The 18,573-nt window shown below is 35.3% G+C and overlaps 1 protein-coding gene and 1 long non-coding RNA gene across 2 annotated transcripts in view; one reads left to right on the top strand and one right to left on the bottom strand.

The window, feature by feature from the left end:
• Nucleotides 1–16,038, top strand: part of LOC132750673 (uncharacterized) — a 29,950-nt gene extending 13,912 nt beyond the window's left edge. The window contains exons 3-5 of the long non-coding RNA XR_009628586.1: nt 3,113–3,235; nt 9,111–9,233; nt 15,838–16,038. This is a non-coding gene — a long non-coding RNA (uncharacterized LOC132750673). The remainder of the gene's footprint in view (nt 1–3,112; nt 3,236–9,110; nt 9,234–15,837) is intronic.
• Nucleotides 15,228–15,728, bottom strand: LOC132750674 (uncharacterized; the record flags this gene model as incomplete). Its single annotated transcript, XM_060740688.1, has 1 exon — nt 15,228–15,728. A coding segment is annotated over exon 1 (501 nt), but the record flags the coding sequence as incomplete, so codon positions are not given.
• Nucleotides 16,039–18,573: the final 2,535 nt, after the last annotated feature.

The following is an 18,573-nucleotide window of genomic DNA, read 5'->3' as shown; positions in this document are numbered from 1 at the left end:
GCATGGAGGCTAGTCATGATAAGTAGATGACCCTTATTGATTTTGAGGTCACCAGGTCAAAGGTCAAGGTCACAGGGCCCTTGACTTCAAAAATCTTGTCCGCCCAATAACTTAATATTCCTTTGACCCACAGTCTTCATATTTGGCATGGAGGTTAGTCATGATTAGTAAATGACCCCTATTTACTTTGAGGTCACCAGGTCAAAGGTCAAGGTCACAGGGGCCTTGACTTTAAAAAGCTTGTCCGCCCAATAACTTAAGATTCCTTTGACCCACAGTCTTCATATTTGGCATGGAGGTTAGTCATGATTAGTAGATGACCCCTATTGATTTTGAGGTCACCAGGTCAAAAGTCAAGGTCACAGGGACCTTGACTTCAAAAAGCTTGTCCGCCCAATAACTTAAGATTCCTTTGACCTACAGTCTTCATATTTGGCATGGAGGTTAGCCATGATTAGTAGATGACCCCTATTAATTTTGGGGTCACCAGGTCAAAGTTCAAGGTCACAGGGGCCTTGAATTCAAAAAGCTTGTCCGCCCAATAACTTAAGATTCCTTTGACCCACAGTCTTCATATTTGTCATGGAGGTTAGTCATGATTAGTAGATGACCCCTATTGATTTTGAGGTCACCAGGTCAAAGGTCAAGGTCACAGGGGCCTTGACTTCAAAAAGCTTGTCCGCCCAATAACTTAAGATTCCTTTGACCTACAGTCTTCATATTTGGCATGAAGGTTAGTCATGATTAGTAGATGACCCCTATTGATTTTGAGGTCACCAGGTCAAAGGTCACAGTGGCCTTGACTTCAAAAAGTTTGTCCGCCCAATAACTCAAGATTCCTGTGACCTACAGTCTTTATATTTGGCATGGAGGTTAGTCATGATTAGTAGATGACCCCTATTGATTTTGAGGTCACCAGGTCAAAGGTCAAGGTCACAGGGGCCTTGACTCTAAAAAGCTTTTCCGCTCAATAACTTAAGATTCCTTTGACCCACAGTCTTCATATTTGGCATGGAGGTTAGTCATGATTAGTAGATGACCCCCATTGATTTTGAGGTCACCAGGTCAAAGGTCAAGGTCACAGGGGCCTTGACTTCAAAAAGCTTGTCCGCCCAATAACTTAAGATTCCTTTGACCCACAGTCTTCATATTTGGCATGGAGGTTAGTCATGATTAGTAGATGACCCCTATTGACTTTGAGGTCACCAGGTCAAAGGTCAAGGTCACAGGGGCCTTGACTTCAAAAAGCTTGTCCGCCCAATTAGTTAAGATTCCTTTGACCCAAAGTCTTCATGTTTGGCATGGAGGTTAGTCATGATTAGTAGATGACCCCTATTGACTTTGAGGTCACCAGGTCAAAGGTCAAGGTCACAGGGGCCTTGACTTCAAAAAGCTTGTCCGCCCAATTACTTAAGATTCCTTTGACCCACAGTCTTCATGTTTGGCATGGAGGTTAGTCATGATTAGTAGATGACCCCTATCGATTTTGAGGTCACTGGGTAAAAGGTCAAGGTCACAGGGACCTTGACAAAAAAAGTCTTTTCCCCTCAATTGCTTAAGAATGCCTGTCCGCAGTGTTTTGTTTTTGACATTTTCACATTTGAAGCACGTAGAATACATAACTTAGTAATGCACTGGCTTAGTAACCTCAAATTTGGTAGGGAGGTTGTCCTTGAGCTTTAAATGGCCACTGTTGATTCTGACAAAGTGGTATGCGGGGGTATTCTGTCCTTCCTCCCATCCATTAGTAATTTGGTTTCCAGAGTATAACTTAACTTCCATTTGACCCACAATATTCAAACTTCATAGGATGATTGCCCATATTGGGTAGAAGACCCCTATTAATTTTGGGGTCACAAGGTCAAAGGTCACGGTCACTATTACCCTAAAACTGAAAATGGTTTCCGGAGCATAACTTAAGTTACATTTGGCCCAGTGTATTCAAACTTCATAGGATGATTGCCCATATTTGGTAGAAGACCCCTATTGCTTTTGGAGTCACAAGGTCAAAGGTCAAGGACACTATTATTATAAACCGGAAAATGGTTTCCGGAGCATAACTTAAGTTCCATTTGGCCCACAGTTTTCAAACCTCATAGGATGATTGTCCATATTAGGTAGCAGACTTTATTGATTTTAAGGTCACAAGGTCAAAGGTCAAGGTCACTATTAGCTAAATACTGAAAATGGTTTCCGGAGCATAACTTAAGTTCCATTCGGCCCACAGTATTCAAACTTCATAGGATGATTGTCCATATTGGGTAGAAGACCCCTATTGATTTTGGGGTCAAAAGATCAAAGGTCAAGGTCACTATTACCATAAAAATGAAAATGGTTTCCGGAGCATAATTTAAGTTCCATTTGGCCCACAGTTTTCAAACTTCATAGGATGATTGTCCATATTCAGTACAAGACCCCTATTGATTTTGGGGTCACAAGGTCAAAGGTCAAGGTCACTATTACCCTTAAACTGAAAATGGTTTCCGGAGCATAACTTAAGTTCCATTTGGTCCACAGTATTCAAACTTCATAGGATGATTGTCCATATTTGGTAGAAGACCCCTATTGATTTTGGGTCACACAGTCAAAGGTCAAGGTCACTATTACCGTAAAACTGAAAATGGTTTCCGGAGCATAACTTAAGTTCCATTTGGCCCACAGTATTCAAATTTCATAGGATGATTGCCCATTATTGGTGGAAGTCTCCTTTTGAATTTTGTCACAATGGCAAAGGTCAAGGTCACTATTAGCTTAATACTGAAAATGGTTTCTGGAGCATAACTTAAGTTCCATTTGGCCCACAGTATTCAAACTTCATAGGATGATTGTCCATATTAGGTAGAAGACTCCTATTGATTTTGGGGTCACAAGGTCAAAGATCAAGGTTCCTATCATCTTTAAACTTGAAACAGTTTTCGCTCTATAACTCAAGCATTAATCAACCTACAGCTAAAGTACTTTCGGGCATATAATGCTTCGCCTAGCGGTGCTCCTGTTGAGAGAGCCATTGATATATTTTGAAATAAGATAGGATATATGACATTATAGCCCAATTATAGTAATTGTTGCCTGAATATTTCTTATAGCATGTTTTTGTTTGCTTTTACTGTAGATATTGTCGAATGTGATGCTATAAATGACGACATAAATAGTAGCAACATAGCTGATACCAATGAAGTGTCTAACAACAAACTTGATTAGGTTAAAACCCATGAAGCTATCAATGAATATGACGGTATTTGTTTACTTTGCATATATTCTGTTTTCTTACAGGGCCCAATATTTAAACTAGTCGGAAACTACTAGACTTTTAGTTTCACAATTAATAGAAATATAATAATGGTTATTATATGCCCTTTCAGTCATATCATGTTATACCACCTGGCGTCCGTCTGTCTGTCTGTTTTTACTTGTGTGTCATTTTAGCTCACCTGTCACAAAGTGACAGGGTGAGCTTTTGTGATCGCTTTTCGTCCGGCGTCCGTCCGTAGTCCATCCGTACGTAAACTTTTACTTTAAATGACATCTCCTCATAAACCACTAAGCCCATTTCATCCAAACTTCACAGGAATGTTCCTTTGGTGGTCACCTTTAAAAATTGTTCAAAGAATTTAATTCTATGAAGAACTCTGGTTGCCATGGCAACCGATAGAAAAAACTTTAAATATCTTCTTTTAAAAAACCCTAAGAGCTAGAGCTTAGATATTTGGCATGAAACATCTTCTAGTGAGTATCTACCAAGTTTGTTCAAATAAAATCCCTGGGGTCAAAATTGGTTCCGCCCCAGGGGGTCATTGATTTTCCCTATATGCATATAGTAAAAACTTAAAAAATCTTCTTTCTAAGAACCCAAAGAGCTAGAGCTAAGATATTCAGCATGAAACATCTTCTAATGGGTGTCTACCAAGCTTGTTCAAATAAAAGCCCTGGGGTCAAAATTGGCCCCGCCCCGGGGGTCATTGATTTTCCTTATATGTGTATAGCAAAAACTTAAAAAATCTTCTTTGAAAAAACCCAAATAGCTAGAGTTTAGATATTAAGCATGAAACATGTTCTAGTGAGTGTCTACCAAGTTTGTTCAAATAAAAGCCCTGGGGTCAAAATGGCCCCGCCCTGGGGGTCATTGATTTTCCTTATATGTGTATAGCAAAAACTTAAAAAATCTTCTTTGAAAAAACCCAAATAGCTAGAGTTTAGATATTCAGCATGAAACATCTTCTAGTCAGTGTCTACAAAGTTTGTTCAAATAAAAGCCCTTGGGTCAAAACTGGCCCCGCCCCAGGGGTATCATTATACCCCCGCACAACAAAGTTGTAAGGGGGGTATACTGGAATCAGCTTGTCCGTCCGGCCGTCCGGCTGTCCGTCGGTTTTTTCTTGTCCGCCCAATAACTTAAGATTCCTTTGACCCTTAGTCTTCATATTTGGCATGGAGGTTAGTCATGATTAGTAGATGACCCCTATTGATTTTTAGGTCAAAGGTCAAGGTCACAGGGGCCTTGACTTCAAAAAGCTTGTCCGCCCAATAACTTAAGATTCCTTTGACCTACAGTCTTCATATTTGGCATGGAGGTTAGTCATGATTAGTAGATGACCCCTATTGATTTTGAGGTCACCAGGTCAAAGGTCAAAGGTCACAGGGACTTTGACTTCAAAAAGTTTGTCTGCCCAATAACTTTAGATTCCTTTGACCCACAGTCTTCATATTTGGCATGGATGTTGATCATGATTAAGAGATGACCCCTTTTGATTTTGAGGTCACTGGATCAAAGGTCAAGGTCATAGGGACTTTGACTTCAAAAAGTTTGTCCACCCATTATTAAGATTCCTTTGACCCACAGTCTTCATATTTGGTATGGATGTTGATCATGACTATAAGGTGACCCCTATTGATTTTGAAGTCACTGGGTCAAAGGTCAAGGTCACAGCGACCTTGACAAAAAAAAAGCTTTTCTTCTCAATTGCTAAAGAATGTCCTGTCCGCAATGTATTGACATTTTCACATTTGAAGCATGTAGAATACATAACTTAGCAATGCACTGGCTTAGTAACCTCAGATTTGGCAGGGAGGTTGTCCTTGAGCTCTAAATGACCACTGTTGATTCTGACAAAGTGGTATGCGGGGGTATTCAGGCCATGATAGTGGCAGTTCTAGTTGTTTTTAACTATATGTGTAAAGTAAAAACTTAAAATAACTTCTTTTAAAAAACCCAATGAGCTAGAGCTTAGATGTTTAGCATGAAACATCTTCTTATGGGTGTCTACCAAGTTTGTTCAAATAAAAGCCCTCAAGTGAAAATTGGCCCTGCTGGAGGAGGGTGGGGGAGGCAAATCATTGTTTTTCATTATGTGTGTAGTAAAAACTTAACAAACTTAACATCGTGAAACATCTATTAATGAGTGTCTTTCAAATTTGTTCAAATATAAGCCCTGGGGTTTAAACTGGCCCCGTTCCGGGGGCCTTTATACAGGTGAGCGATCTCAGGGCCATCATGGCCCTCTTGTTTTAAGCCTTGTGTGACTAAAAATGGCCAAAAAGATCAAAGGAAAAGTCACATAAGACTAGTACCTTTTTGTGAGACTGTCTGAGCAAACATTTTGGGTGTAGGGGCTATATAACAGTAAAGAGAACAAAAGAGAACAATAGGTTCATTCCATGATCAAAGGGTTTATATAAGGGCTAGTAGCCCTTAAGAAAACAAAGAAAATAGCCCCTAAACCCAAAATGTTGTAACGTCCATCCGTCTGTCCGTCCGTCAGTTAGCAATTTGGTTTCCGGAGCATAACTTAAGTTCCATTTGGCCCACACTATTCAAACTTCATAGGATGATTGTCCATATTGGGTAGAAGACCCCTATTTATTTTGAGGTCACAAGGTCAAATGTCAAGATCACTATGACCTTAAAACTGAAAACAGTTTCCGGAACATAACATAAGTTCCATTTGGCCCACAATGTTCCAACTTCATAGGATGATTGTCCATATTCGGTAGAAAACCCCTATTGATTTTGGGGTCACAAGGTCAAAGGTCAAGGTCACTATGACCTGAAAACTGAAAACAGTTTACGGAGCATAACTTAACTCCCATTTGGCCCACAGTATTCAAACTTCATAGGATGATTGTCCATATTGGGTAGAAGACCCCTATTGATTTTGGGATCACAATGTCAAAGGTCAAGGTCTGTATAACCTTAAAACTGAAAACAGTTTCTGGAGCAAGTTCCATTTGGCCCACAATGTTCAATCTTCATAGGATGATTGTCTATATTGGGTAGAAGACCCCTATCAATATTGGGGTCACAAGGTCAAAGTCACTATTACTTTGAAATTGAAAACAGTTTCTTGAGCATAACTTAAGTTCCATTTGGCCCATAATATTCAAATTTCATAGGATGATTGTCCATATTGGTTAGAAAACCCTTATTGATTTTGGGGTCACAAGGTCAAAGGTAAAGGTCACTATTACCTTAAAACTGAAAACAGTTTTCGGAACATAACTTAAGTTTCATTTGGCCCACAGTGTGGATGATTGTCCATATTGGGTAGAAGACCCCTATTGATTTTGGGGTCACAATGTGAACGGGTCTGTACAATCTCATTGATAAAAATACTGCTTCTAAGCGGAGGAATCGTTATTTAGAAAGTTATTTCATTCACCACAAAAGATATTTGGCACATATTTTTCACATAAAAGTTACTTCCTAATGTTTTTACTAACATTTTTGCTCTATATTAAAATGTATTATTACTATTTTCTATATAACTTGTCGTTCTACTTTTTCTGCTTACGACTTTCATTCATAAAACCGTGTTTGGCTGTACTTCGGATTGGACAAATTAGGTCAAAGTAGTGCAATTATAGTGATAGTAATAGTGACTATCACTTTAAAACTGAAAACAGTTTCCGGGGCATAACTTAAGTTCCATTTGGCCCACAATATTTCAACTTCATAGGATGATTGTCCATTTTGGGTAGAAGACTCCTACAATGTATTGATTTGGGGTCACAAGGTCAAAGGTCAAGATCACTATTACCTTAAAACTGAAAATAATTTCAGGGGAATTACTTAAGTTCCATTTGGACCACAATATTCAAACTTCATAGGAGGATTGTTATTTGAAAGAGGTAATACTTTATTTAATTTCCAATGTCTTACAAATGCTTCATCTTTACTAAAAAAAAATCACTTTCGGACATATAATGCTCCGCTTAGCGGTGCTCTTGTCCCTTCAGCAAACAAAATGCATAAACAAAACCAGTCTTTTTTTTCTATTTTCAGTGTATATAAAATCCTTCTTATTTCAATAATAAGAGATAAAAAAGTGCCAACATGCTAGGTTCACTGTTCACTGAACCTGGACCCCAACTGAGTTTCCTGTCATAAAATTCTTTCAGTCCATTTTACAATTGGTCGAGACTAAATTCTATGGCTTAGACTAAATACATACATGCAGACACTAATTAGACACTTGGTCACCGTCAGTGTAGATGCAGTTTAAGCACCTAGAAAATACTGCATGAAAGAGCAACTTATTCGTAGTACATCTAAATACATTTACTTTTGAACCAGAAATAGCCCCCTATTGAATATTGAATGTGATGATGATTTTTTCGTATATATGTTCAGCAATTTTGTTCAATACTGAAGTGCAAGTGATGTAAATTTAAATTATTTTAATCTTAAAGCACACTTTTTAGGGTTAATGTAAAGCATATCTTACCCTCTGGAAAATTCATTAAAAATCATAGCTTTCCCATACATGTAGATTAAGTTTTTTCTTCCTGTTTTGCAGAAATAAAATTTTTGTGAAAAATATGTAGACACTTCAGTTTCAAAATGTGCAAATAAAATGCACCAAAAGCCATAAGGTAACATATGAATTTCATTTTTTTCCTGGGAGAACCGCTAGACCCTCCCTCATCAAAAGAGGTAGTTTGGTCATTTCAAACATACCTCCCCCACCCTCCCCCCTACGAATTCTTATGGCCCGGCCCTGTAATAAAATAGTAAGTCTATTCGAATGATACTCTCTCCCTTCACAAATCTTGACCTATTTCATACTCTGCATGATATGTGTGCATTGTTATAAATGCCCTGACTCTTGAGGAAAATATTACTTCCTTATGAATTTTCTGTGTTACCAAACATGGAACAAATAAAATTTAAAATATTGCAAGGTCTTGTATATGAAAAAGACTGGAGCCTGATGAAAACATTAGCTCAACTGTCCTGCTATCCTTCTCATCTTGGTGTCATGAGTGTCCGCGTTGGCATACCACTTTGGTTACAGATTTTGGGGCAACGTTCAGCCTCTAAAGCATAGAACTTCATAAACAATTAAAATATTTACTTGTAACTTCACAAATATTTTTGAGATCGTCCGTAATAAAATTTGCAAAGCCTATTGGCTCTAGCATAGTTTTTTGACAAAACAAATTGACAATTTTGAACCAAATTAATCTTGCTAATTTCTTTCTATTTTATTGTATATGTTTTCAGGATTATAAATGGAGGTTACTCTCTGAATCCCATAAATCTAACAATCATTTTAACAGAGTAATAGTCTTTTTGTAGATTAGAAAAATTTTAATTTAAAACTTTGCAAGAAAATCAATCTTTAGGACAACAAATATATACTTGTGGTATTCATTTAAACATATAACAAGATATTCATATGAAACCTTTTCATGTCTTTAGTCATAATTTGAAGTTTCTATCCTAGCTCCATAAAACTCAGGCATAGAATTTTGCTGCCCTTTGTAAATAATAAAAAAAAACCCTTGGTCCTTTGTTGACAGCATTTATGCAATTCCCTTTTCATGTCCGTCGCACCCAGTGCTTTCAGCACTTTGATTTAACACCTTTATCATACAATTGTATTAGCATACTGTTAATTCACAGTGAAATAAGACAATATTGCTTTCTTTATAGACTTGGTGTTTTGGTCATCATTTCGAAAACTGTTTTACTTTTATTGATAACTGGTCACTTTTTGAGAGAGCCATTGATATATTTTGAAATGAGATAGGATATATGACATTATAGCCCAATTATAGTAATTGCTGCCTGAATATTTCTTATAGCATGTTTTTGTTTGCTTATACTGTAGATATTGTCGAATGTGATGATGTAAATGACGACATAAATATAAGCAACATAGCTGATACCAATGAAGTGTCTACCAACAAACTTGATGAGGTTAAAACCAATGAAGCTATCAATGAATATGACGGTATTTGTCTTATTTGCATATATTCTGTTTTCTTACAAGGCCCAAGTCGAAAACTACTAGACTTTTAGTTTCACAATTGATAGAAATGCAAGTTTATTTTACAGCTGAATATTTATAATAATGATTATTGTATTATGTATTATGATCGTGCTTTCAGTACTTAAGCCATAGAAAAAAAATGTCTGATTCTCATCCCCGTCCGCCCCAGTGTTAGATTCCTCTCTGATAGATACATTTTCCCTTCAGCGAACATGATGCTTAAACAAAACCAATCTTTTTTTCTATTTTCAGTGTATATAAAATCCTTCTTATTTCAATAATAAAAGATAAAAAAAGTGCACACATGCTAAGTTCTTATCCAAATTCCAATGAGAATCTAAATGTTTATTAGTCCCCTACCGGTTTAACTGAAGGGGACTTTAGGTTTACCCTCCGTCCGTCTGTCAGTCCGTCCGTCCACAAAACTGGATCCCGCGATATCACAATAAGTACTGGAAATATTTTAATGAAACTTTAAATATTGGTAGATGGCAGTATGGAGATTATGCACATCTTTTTCTTTTCTTCCTATGTTGAAAATTCTGGTTTATTATTATTAATATATTATATATTTGTATTCTGATTGTATTGTATTTTGTATATCATGTAAATATTCGGGAAATAAATATGTTTAAACTAAAATTCTGGTTGCTATGGCAACAAATAGCCTGAATTTCAAGATTTCTGATATAATTTTTTCACCTTTTTCACTATAAGTTCTTTATTTCTTAAGGTGTTTACCTCAAACTTTAAATATAAGTTTCTGGTCATCAACCACATCATATGTTACAAGGTTTACAACTCTAGCACAAAAATTATCAGTATTACCTCCCTTGAACTTAGAATTTTTATGAAAAAAAAATGTTGTCTTTTTTTTTTATTTCCTAATGTATCTACTTCAAACTTCATATATATGTTTTTATTATCACTCAACATTTTTGAGAAGGTTATATACTTTAGAAAGACTATTTCAAGAATTATGTCCCCCTTGAACTTAGATTCTTTTCGAGAAATTGGTATTTTTTACTCCAACTTCTTCATTCCTTATAGGATTTACTTTAAAATCCCACATCGTAATAATATGACAAGGTTGTATAAACATAATTTCCTTACTAGGCAAAGAAACTTAACACATAACTGTGATATAGACAAACTTAGAACTCAAAAGATTTAAGTTCATTCATTCACTGGTAAAATTGAATGGCCAATGGCCCATCAGAATTTTTCTGGGGTTCTAACCGGTAGGGGACTTATGGATTGCTTGCAATACTATGATAATTGCTTGTTTAGTTATTATATGATATGTATAAACCACCAAAGGTCACAAGTAATGATTGGCAATAATTTTATTTATCTGGATTTATTCTAGTGGGTCATCTAGGAAAAACTAGGATATGAGGACTAATGTCAATATTTAGGACACAGAGTTTTAAATATATGTACTTCAAAATCTTGATTATTTGAAAAGAATGATAAGTTTGACAGAACTTGCATTAATTGGCTAGAAAATTGTCTGGAAGAAAGCAATATCAATTTTGTACATTAATTTTTTCCATGTATTTTTCTTGTACTTATATATCCCAATATTCAAACACATTTTCAAAAAAAAAGTTATGCAGCCTAGATTTTCAGTCTTTGTTAAATTCTTCGTTGTAGTAAAACAATTTTGACCATGAAGTTTATCAAATTAATTGCTTGTTTTGTAGTCAGTCAATGTCATATTCACACAGGATGACTTATTTGAATTTAACTTTACCGTGACTTGCAGAACTATGATTTTATTTTTCCACAATTTCTTGACATTTGGCATGTGATTTCAATAAATAAATGACAGTTTTTACAATTACATCTTTTGGACAGTTATACTCTTGATTGCTGTTTTGAATAAAATAGGACAATAATCGTCTGTACTTAAGTAATAATTCTGGCCTGTAGAGATCACGTTTGAAACCAAACTTTGGTGTTAATTAATTATAGTAATGATCAAATGAGTTGATACCTGTCATACTGAAGCAGCATGTACTTTGATTTAACATTAACATTTGTAATGCGATTTCATCCTATTTTGGTCTGAAATTTCTGTCTGAAATCTTGATGGAATTTTGATCCACAGACATATATCAATAGAAGCAGTGAGCCGCGCCAAGCATAAACAGCCGTTATAGTAATTTTTGGATATTTTCGGCTTTTTCCATCATGCGTTAGTGCATTTTTTAAATTTTCTTGTAATGTATAACTTTCTATACTTTATTCGACTCACATTTGCACGAAAAAGCTTAAACGTAACGGCTTTGAAAAAGCCGACGTCAAGTAACGCCACTAACGTCAACGTTGATAACATCATTTCAAAACGTCGAAAATGTATTTTATTTACTTACGTAAAGAGACAGTGTGGCGTAATATAATTGAATTTATCACATAAACCGCGGCACAGGAGTATAAATAAGCTATTTTATAAATAAAAAACGATATTAAACTAGTGTAATAACATTTTGACGTGACGTCATTTGCGCTATATATAAACATAGCGTTAAAGCGCGCTAATGTAAGCGTACACTATAGGCGCGTCAATGTTAAATGACAAATGATATTTTTAACAGTTAATAGTTCTTATTTTATATATGCAATAAATAAAATATCATTATTTATTAAATAAAAAATATATTATTTTCGTGTAGATTCAATACTAAATTTATTGAAGTCGTTGAATAAAACAATATTTTGCTATAAGGTTCACTTAATATGATTTTTATTCAACTCGTTCAATAAATTTAGTAAAAAAATTACGTACACTCATCCAAAATTATCTATTTCTGTAATTATTAAATTTATCTAAAAAAAACATTAAAATGTATTAATGATAATAGGTCACAAATATAAGTTACTACGAAAACGTAGAAGCACAACAGTAAATACTCAAAATCACCACTGTACACAGAATAGTAAGTTTATCATGAGATACACCAGCTTAAATATATCCTTGACACTTGATACTTTAGGAACTAGTGTACAGAAATTTGTATAACTAATCACTGCCCATCGCTTGACGGGGGAACTGGGCAAAGAACATCTTGGAACGGGCGTCTCACAAGTGGTCTGACGTGACGGTATAAGTACGTCTGACGTTCCCGGCTTAATCCTGCAGGATGTATTACAGATGGAAGGTCATTTCTATCCATTTGTAGATAGTTCGTCTTACAAATTACAAATCGTGTTTCATTAGTATCATCTGCAGCTACCTTCATGTTCGAGTGACGTGAAACGGAAGTGGTGATATCTTGAGATGTTCGGTACTTTTTTGAATCTGTCTGCGAGGAACACCTTCCAGCCTTTCCACATCCATTCACCATAAGTAACGGGAACATTACTGTGTGCTGACTTCTGCACTACTTCCGTCACGTGTTGGAGAGTATCACAATTTGAACGCCGATACAACTTCTTTATCGTTCCAAATCCCGCGTCGATCAAGCACCTGCATAAATAAAGTTAAATGCAAAACAAATATATGGGTGAGGTAAAGCTCAAATTCCTGAGAATTTTACCATTGACTTATTAATATTAATGAGGATAAAGATTTGATCAGCAGTGTATTTGTCATTCATTCGCATGTTTTACTGACACCATCAATTAGCTTATGACGTAGAAATATTTTACGGTAATTAAACCTTTTCCGGTCAATTTTATATTATATACATGATTTTAGAGTCTGAACTCGTGCTTTACATTTCCTTCTTTTTCATATTATTAGAGATTAAGAAATCATGTTTTAAAATCAAGTTCTCGTCTCATTTAGGCTTAATATAGTATATATTTTTCGGCGTAACTAATATCTTTTCTAAATAATTAACGAAATTGCTTGTTAACCGTTGAATAGAACAATTAAAAATTCAAAGATACCTTGTATGTCCTGGTAACTGCATCATGTATTTGATATTTCTATGCGATCCAATTATCGTACGCCATGACAAGTAGACTAGTACGTATCTATTCTTATTCTGACCTGTGGGAAAGATTTAAAATCATGTATTTAATTACATACAATAATGTTAAAGAATTGAGAAAATCAAATAAAACTAAATTTAAAAAAAAAATCAAAGCTCTAAAGTTACATTATGTTATTGTTATATCCTGTAGTAACTCTATTTTTTTTCAATCATTACTACTTCCTATTAAATCTCAATACATGTACATTTTAGAACAAAAAGAATACTAAACAGTAAACAAGTTTAGTTTTAAGGGACTATTTTACACCGGCATTTTTTGCTGTAATTTAGAAGACACGATGAGATTCAATCCTGTTTTACTTGAAATGTTACTGAAAAAGATACTGCATGCATTGCAGTAACAAAAAAAAACTTTAAAGTATGCTTATCATGCACATACTGGATAATAATTTATTTAGTAATTTTTTATTTAATTTTCTATTATAATTTTACAGAAATGCCAAAAAACTGTTTTAATTACCAATTGTTTGGTCCTCATCTATGAGATAGTTGTACTGTTTGTAGCCATCGGCTCGGAAACCAAATATCTGAAAGATACAGCATGTTCACATTTACTGCATAGAAAAATTATTCAAAGTATAGATTTTGAAAACGCAAAGAAAATTTATATTAACTATGGTACTAACAGATAATTTTCACGTTTATAGTAATTGTAAAAGAAACAAAAAAATTTACAATGCATACATGAAAAATAAATAATTAGCATAGTTTGATTGAAAATCCTACCTGGACTTTTCTCGGCTGAATGAAAAATGTGGGTCCCTTTTCTTGTGCATGGTGTGGTACTGACTGAAGTCAAATGTATAATGTACGTCATTTGTAGAAAAGTTATCACCGGCAGCCTGGTTGTGTTGTTCCCGGTTTACAAACATTGCTTTTGATTTTTCTACAAGTTCCACGTAAAGATCACGTTCCTTTCTAGCTTGCAGCACATGTTGATGGTATTTCAATGTTGCATCTATCTTGTCGTTTTCACTCTGGGCAAGCTTAATATCCTGTTTACAGTCCTCACATTTTTAGCTCGACTTTTCTATGAAAAGGGGAGCTATCCTACTCGCCCCGGCGTCGGCGTTGGCGTCACACCTTGGTTAAGTTTTTCGTACCACCCCACTTTATTTCAGAAGTATTACAAGTATGGCTTTGAAACTTACCATACTTGTTCACCATCATAACCTCCATCTACAGACAAGAGTACATAACTCTGTCAAGGTTTTTGACAGAATTATGGCCCTTTTTTGACTTAGAAAGTGTATTGAGCTTGGTTAAGTTTTTTGTACCACCTCACTTTATTTCAAAACCATTGGAGGTATTGCTTTGAAACTGACCATACTTGTTTACCATCACGACCTTCATCAACAGACAAGAGGACATAACTCTGTCAAGGTTTTTGACAGAATTATGCCCCTTTTTGACTTAGAAAATACATTGAATATGGGTAAAATCCACTTATTGCCTTAACCCTTTGAGATATTGCTTTGAAACTTTTAATGCTATTTCACATCATTACCCCCATCTGTACGCAAGAGAAGGTAACTCTGTCAAGGATTTGTTTTAAAAATTAAGGCCTTTTATCGACTTAGAATCTTGGTTAAGTTTTTAGTACCAGTCCACTTTTTGACTGAACTGTTTGAGATATTAATTTGAAAGTTGGAATACTTGTTTACAATCATGATTCCCAAACATGTCCAGGAGAAGGTAATTCTGTCAAAGATTTTATTTGAATTATGGCCCTTAACTGTCAATGTTTTGTATTATAGGCAAGCACTAAAAAACTTAAAAAATCTAAAAAAATTCATTCCTATCCACTTGTTCACTTTACCATAAATTATGTCATATAAACATTGCTGTAATATTCAAGGGTATCAAACAACTAGTTCACTTTAAAAATACAGAGATTCTTGTATTGCCTTGGCAAGCAATAAAAAAGTCGAGCGCGCTGTCTTACGGACAGCTCTTGTTTACACACATCCTCTTTCGGCGACGCTATTTTTATATGAGGCACACAATTTTTCCATATATCTTTAAATGTTGATAAACCAACATACCGCTTCCCAACTTCCGTACAGCGTGTAACGTAATCACTATGCACTGAATGTTTTGTATCAGACGACGGTAAATATATAGGGGCCTCATCATCCCTCTTCCTTAGTGCTGCAGGCTGAGGCAAACCCTCCTCGTTCGCGTAACTCAGTATATACTGAACTGCATCTTTAATAACGTCTGGAGAAAATGCATTTGGAGCACGTCTTCCTGTATGACCGTGAACACGTGGTTGAGCACCGTGTTCTTCCATATGGTGTTTGATATTTCTTAGTTGCCTGTCTTTAACATCAAAGACAACCAGAAAGGTTTCATGGCAAACTTTTACTCCATCAAAATAATATTCATAACGGGAGCGTTTGCGATCTTCTTTACATCTTATGTCAGAACTTATCTTTTTAAGGGTTCTCATTTTTTGTCATTTCCCTTAGATTAAGAATATTTGCTTCAATCTGAGTAAAGGATAAGTTACTGAAGCAGTTTTTAGTACATTTACAGCCACTGTCATAAATGTGTTTCAGATTGTCAATGTCACTCTGCGGATCATCACTATTTTGGTAAGTGTCAGCATTACCTTGATTAACAGGATCCAAAACCAGACTAAAATATCTGTCGAGTCGTGACTCAATAGATATATCTGGTGCCTCTATAACTTCATTTTCACTTTCATTTCGGATGGCTTCAGAATTACACGTGTTTGACTGATGTGACAAACCGAAACTTGACAGCTCCTGTAAAAGAAAATATAAAAAATCTATACAAGAAGTAAAAATCAAGGCGTTCAGCCTTTAAGGAAAATTAAAAGAAATTCTAAATGAAAACAATGCTAAATTAGTTTGTAAGATAATATATTAATTTCAAGAGAAAACAACCTTTTGAATTATCTTGTTTGCAGTTATATTGGCATGTTTTGTATATGAAACATCGAAGTGGATAAAATATTATCAAGACATTCAAAATACATCATAATGTTCAGCTGTAACACATATACAATTAAATTTATACTTATATATTGGATGTATATGTTCCAAATTTTTTCCCGTTGAAAGCGGGAATTAATGATGCCGAGACTCGTGTAAATCTACACATTTGTACAAAAGCCACACTTTGTTTAAGGTATTGTACTCACTGCGGTATACCGTACCCCGGATATTGCTCGATATTATGAGGACTTTTATCTCATTTCGCGACTTTGAACGGGGAATGAAGGTTAGTTCAGCGACGATATTTTCCAAACTAATGGCTATATCCTTTATCTAAACGGGTTTTATATATCTAGAGGTATTGCTGTAGCTCTAAAAGACGTAAAAGTATTACAGGTGTTTGTAAAATTGATAAAACTACCCCTAAACGGTCCGCTGCTCACTAGAAAATACTGACCGCAATAATGTACAATCGTTAGAAATTATTATATTACCAGTATAAAAAAAATTGAATCGAGCAATTTTTTTATTCACAATCCAAGTTTGCTTTGTCCAAATTTCAGGCAAAAAGTGTGAAAGTACAAAAAGATACAAGCCAAAAAAGATACAAGAAAGTGTACCGAGTATTGATTTCAAGTGTACAGAGTATTGCAAAATAGCCCAACATTAGTGTACAGTGTATTGCAAGAAAGAATGTGCACATTAGTATGGAAAATTGATATTTTTGTCTAAATTTCCCGTCTGTTTTTCGATTCCATTTCATTTTGCTGATAATGTACTGTTTATATGATATTTATTCAAATATTTCAGATTCAACAATGCATTTTCAGTGTTATTATTGTTCTTTTCCTACTGGCAAATACAGAGATTTAATTTCCCATTTGATTGAAAATCACACTATGGATGAAATAAAATGTGTGCAGGGTCGGAAGCAGGGTCGGGAGCAGGGTAGAACCATCAAAATTGATGATAGAAATCTTTAAACACATGTCTCAAGAAACTGTGATCAAGGAGACCCATCTCTGAAAAGAAGAAGAATAACAAAACATATTTAGATGACATTAATAATAGGTTTTTACATGTCAAAGTTTGTCTTAAGAAACATATCGACACATTTTTTTTAAAAATATTGGCCCGAGCGCTTATGCCGTCCAAGCATGCCGGTATCGTCTTATAAATGAGCATTGCGAAAAATGGCTGTTTTAATTGCATCTTGTTACAAGTTTAAACTGCTATGAAACTATAAAAAATGCTTCAATACTGATCAAGCTGGGCACAAATGTTGTGTGGACCATTGCCTGTGGAAAAGCATGCTCAGTTTTAAATTTCCAGTTACCATGGTAACGGGGGACGTCTCAAAAATCTCTATTTTTCGTTGTTTTCCCCATCAAAACTGACTTCAAGGTGCAGCAACTTCTCAATTGATTGAGATAAAGTCTAAGGTTTTCGGCGTTGATTACACGGTACCTTTAAATCGACCTGAGGCCATTTTAGCCTCCCCCACAAGTCCCAAACTTCTCGGCCCCACTTAAAACACCGAAACAGAAGGGCACATCCCCCTTGATGTACCTTTTGAATGGATGGAGGTGGCGCGAAAAAGTGATCACTCTTTTGAACAACATTTCTCAAACGAAAAAAAAGCAACAACAGTGATTGGGGCCTAAATAGCGCATGTTTTACACTATTTGAGGCCTCAAAAGGGGTGGGGTGTAAAGCCTCCAAAACACGCCTTTATGAGGTAAAAGGTTATAAGGAACATAACCTTTTGTAATGCATCTAAGGTTATAAGGAACATAACCTTTTTTAATGCATCTTTGCCCAAAATCCAAAATCAAAATCCATTATAAGGTTTTTTGAACTGCACTATGACATAAAAAAATTCACGTGCAAACGGTCTGCCGTTGCTAGAGTGCAGGCGCAAAATGACCGAAAGTTACCATTATATGGATTTTTGGCTTAGTAGGAAGTCGTTTGATATGAGATATTTTTTTACTATTTAGAATAAGATATGCAATTATTATTAAAAATTCTGGAAAGGTTGATCCTTCGATAGCAACGAGAACTTTTAAAACACAGAAAATTGCTGAGTTCGTTCGACTGAGATTTTTCATGTGCAGGAATGAAAATCTCGATTATTCGCAGATGTTTCCAGTAAAGTACCTCCGAACTCTGTATATTCTGCACATATAGTATAAATAAGTATACACAATAAGAAATATTTAAAACTAAATGTATTTACTACTTGCATTTACTCTATATTGATAAACAATACTCGTTACACTAAAAAGCAATACTCGTGACACCGGCGGGCAACTCCAACGCAATACTCGGTAC

Source organism: Ruditapes philippinarum, unplaced genomic scaffold (assembly GCF_026571515.1).
Source record: "Ruditapes philippinarum isolate M1 unplaced genomic scaffold, ASM2657151v2 ctg858_1_1_1_1, whole genome shotgun sequence".
In the NCBI taxonomy this organism is placed as follows: domain Eukaryota; kingdom Metazoa; phylum Mollusca; class Bivalvia; order Venerida; family Veneridae; genus Ruditapes; species Ruditapes philippinarum.
The sequence above is the reverse complement of the archived record's forward strand: the minus strand, read 5'-3'. Positions and strand labels throughout refer to the sequence as shown.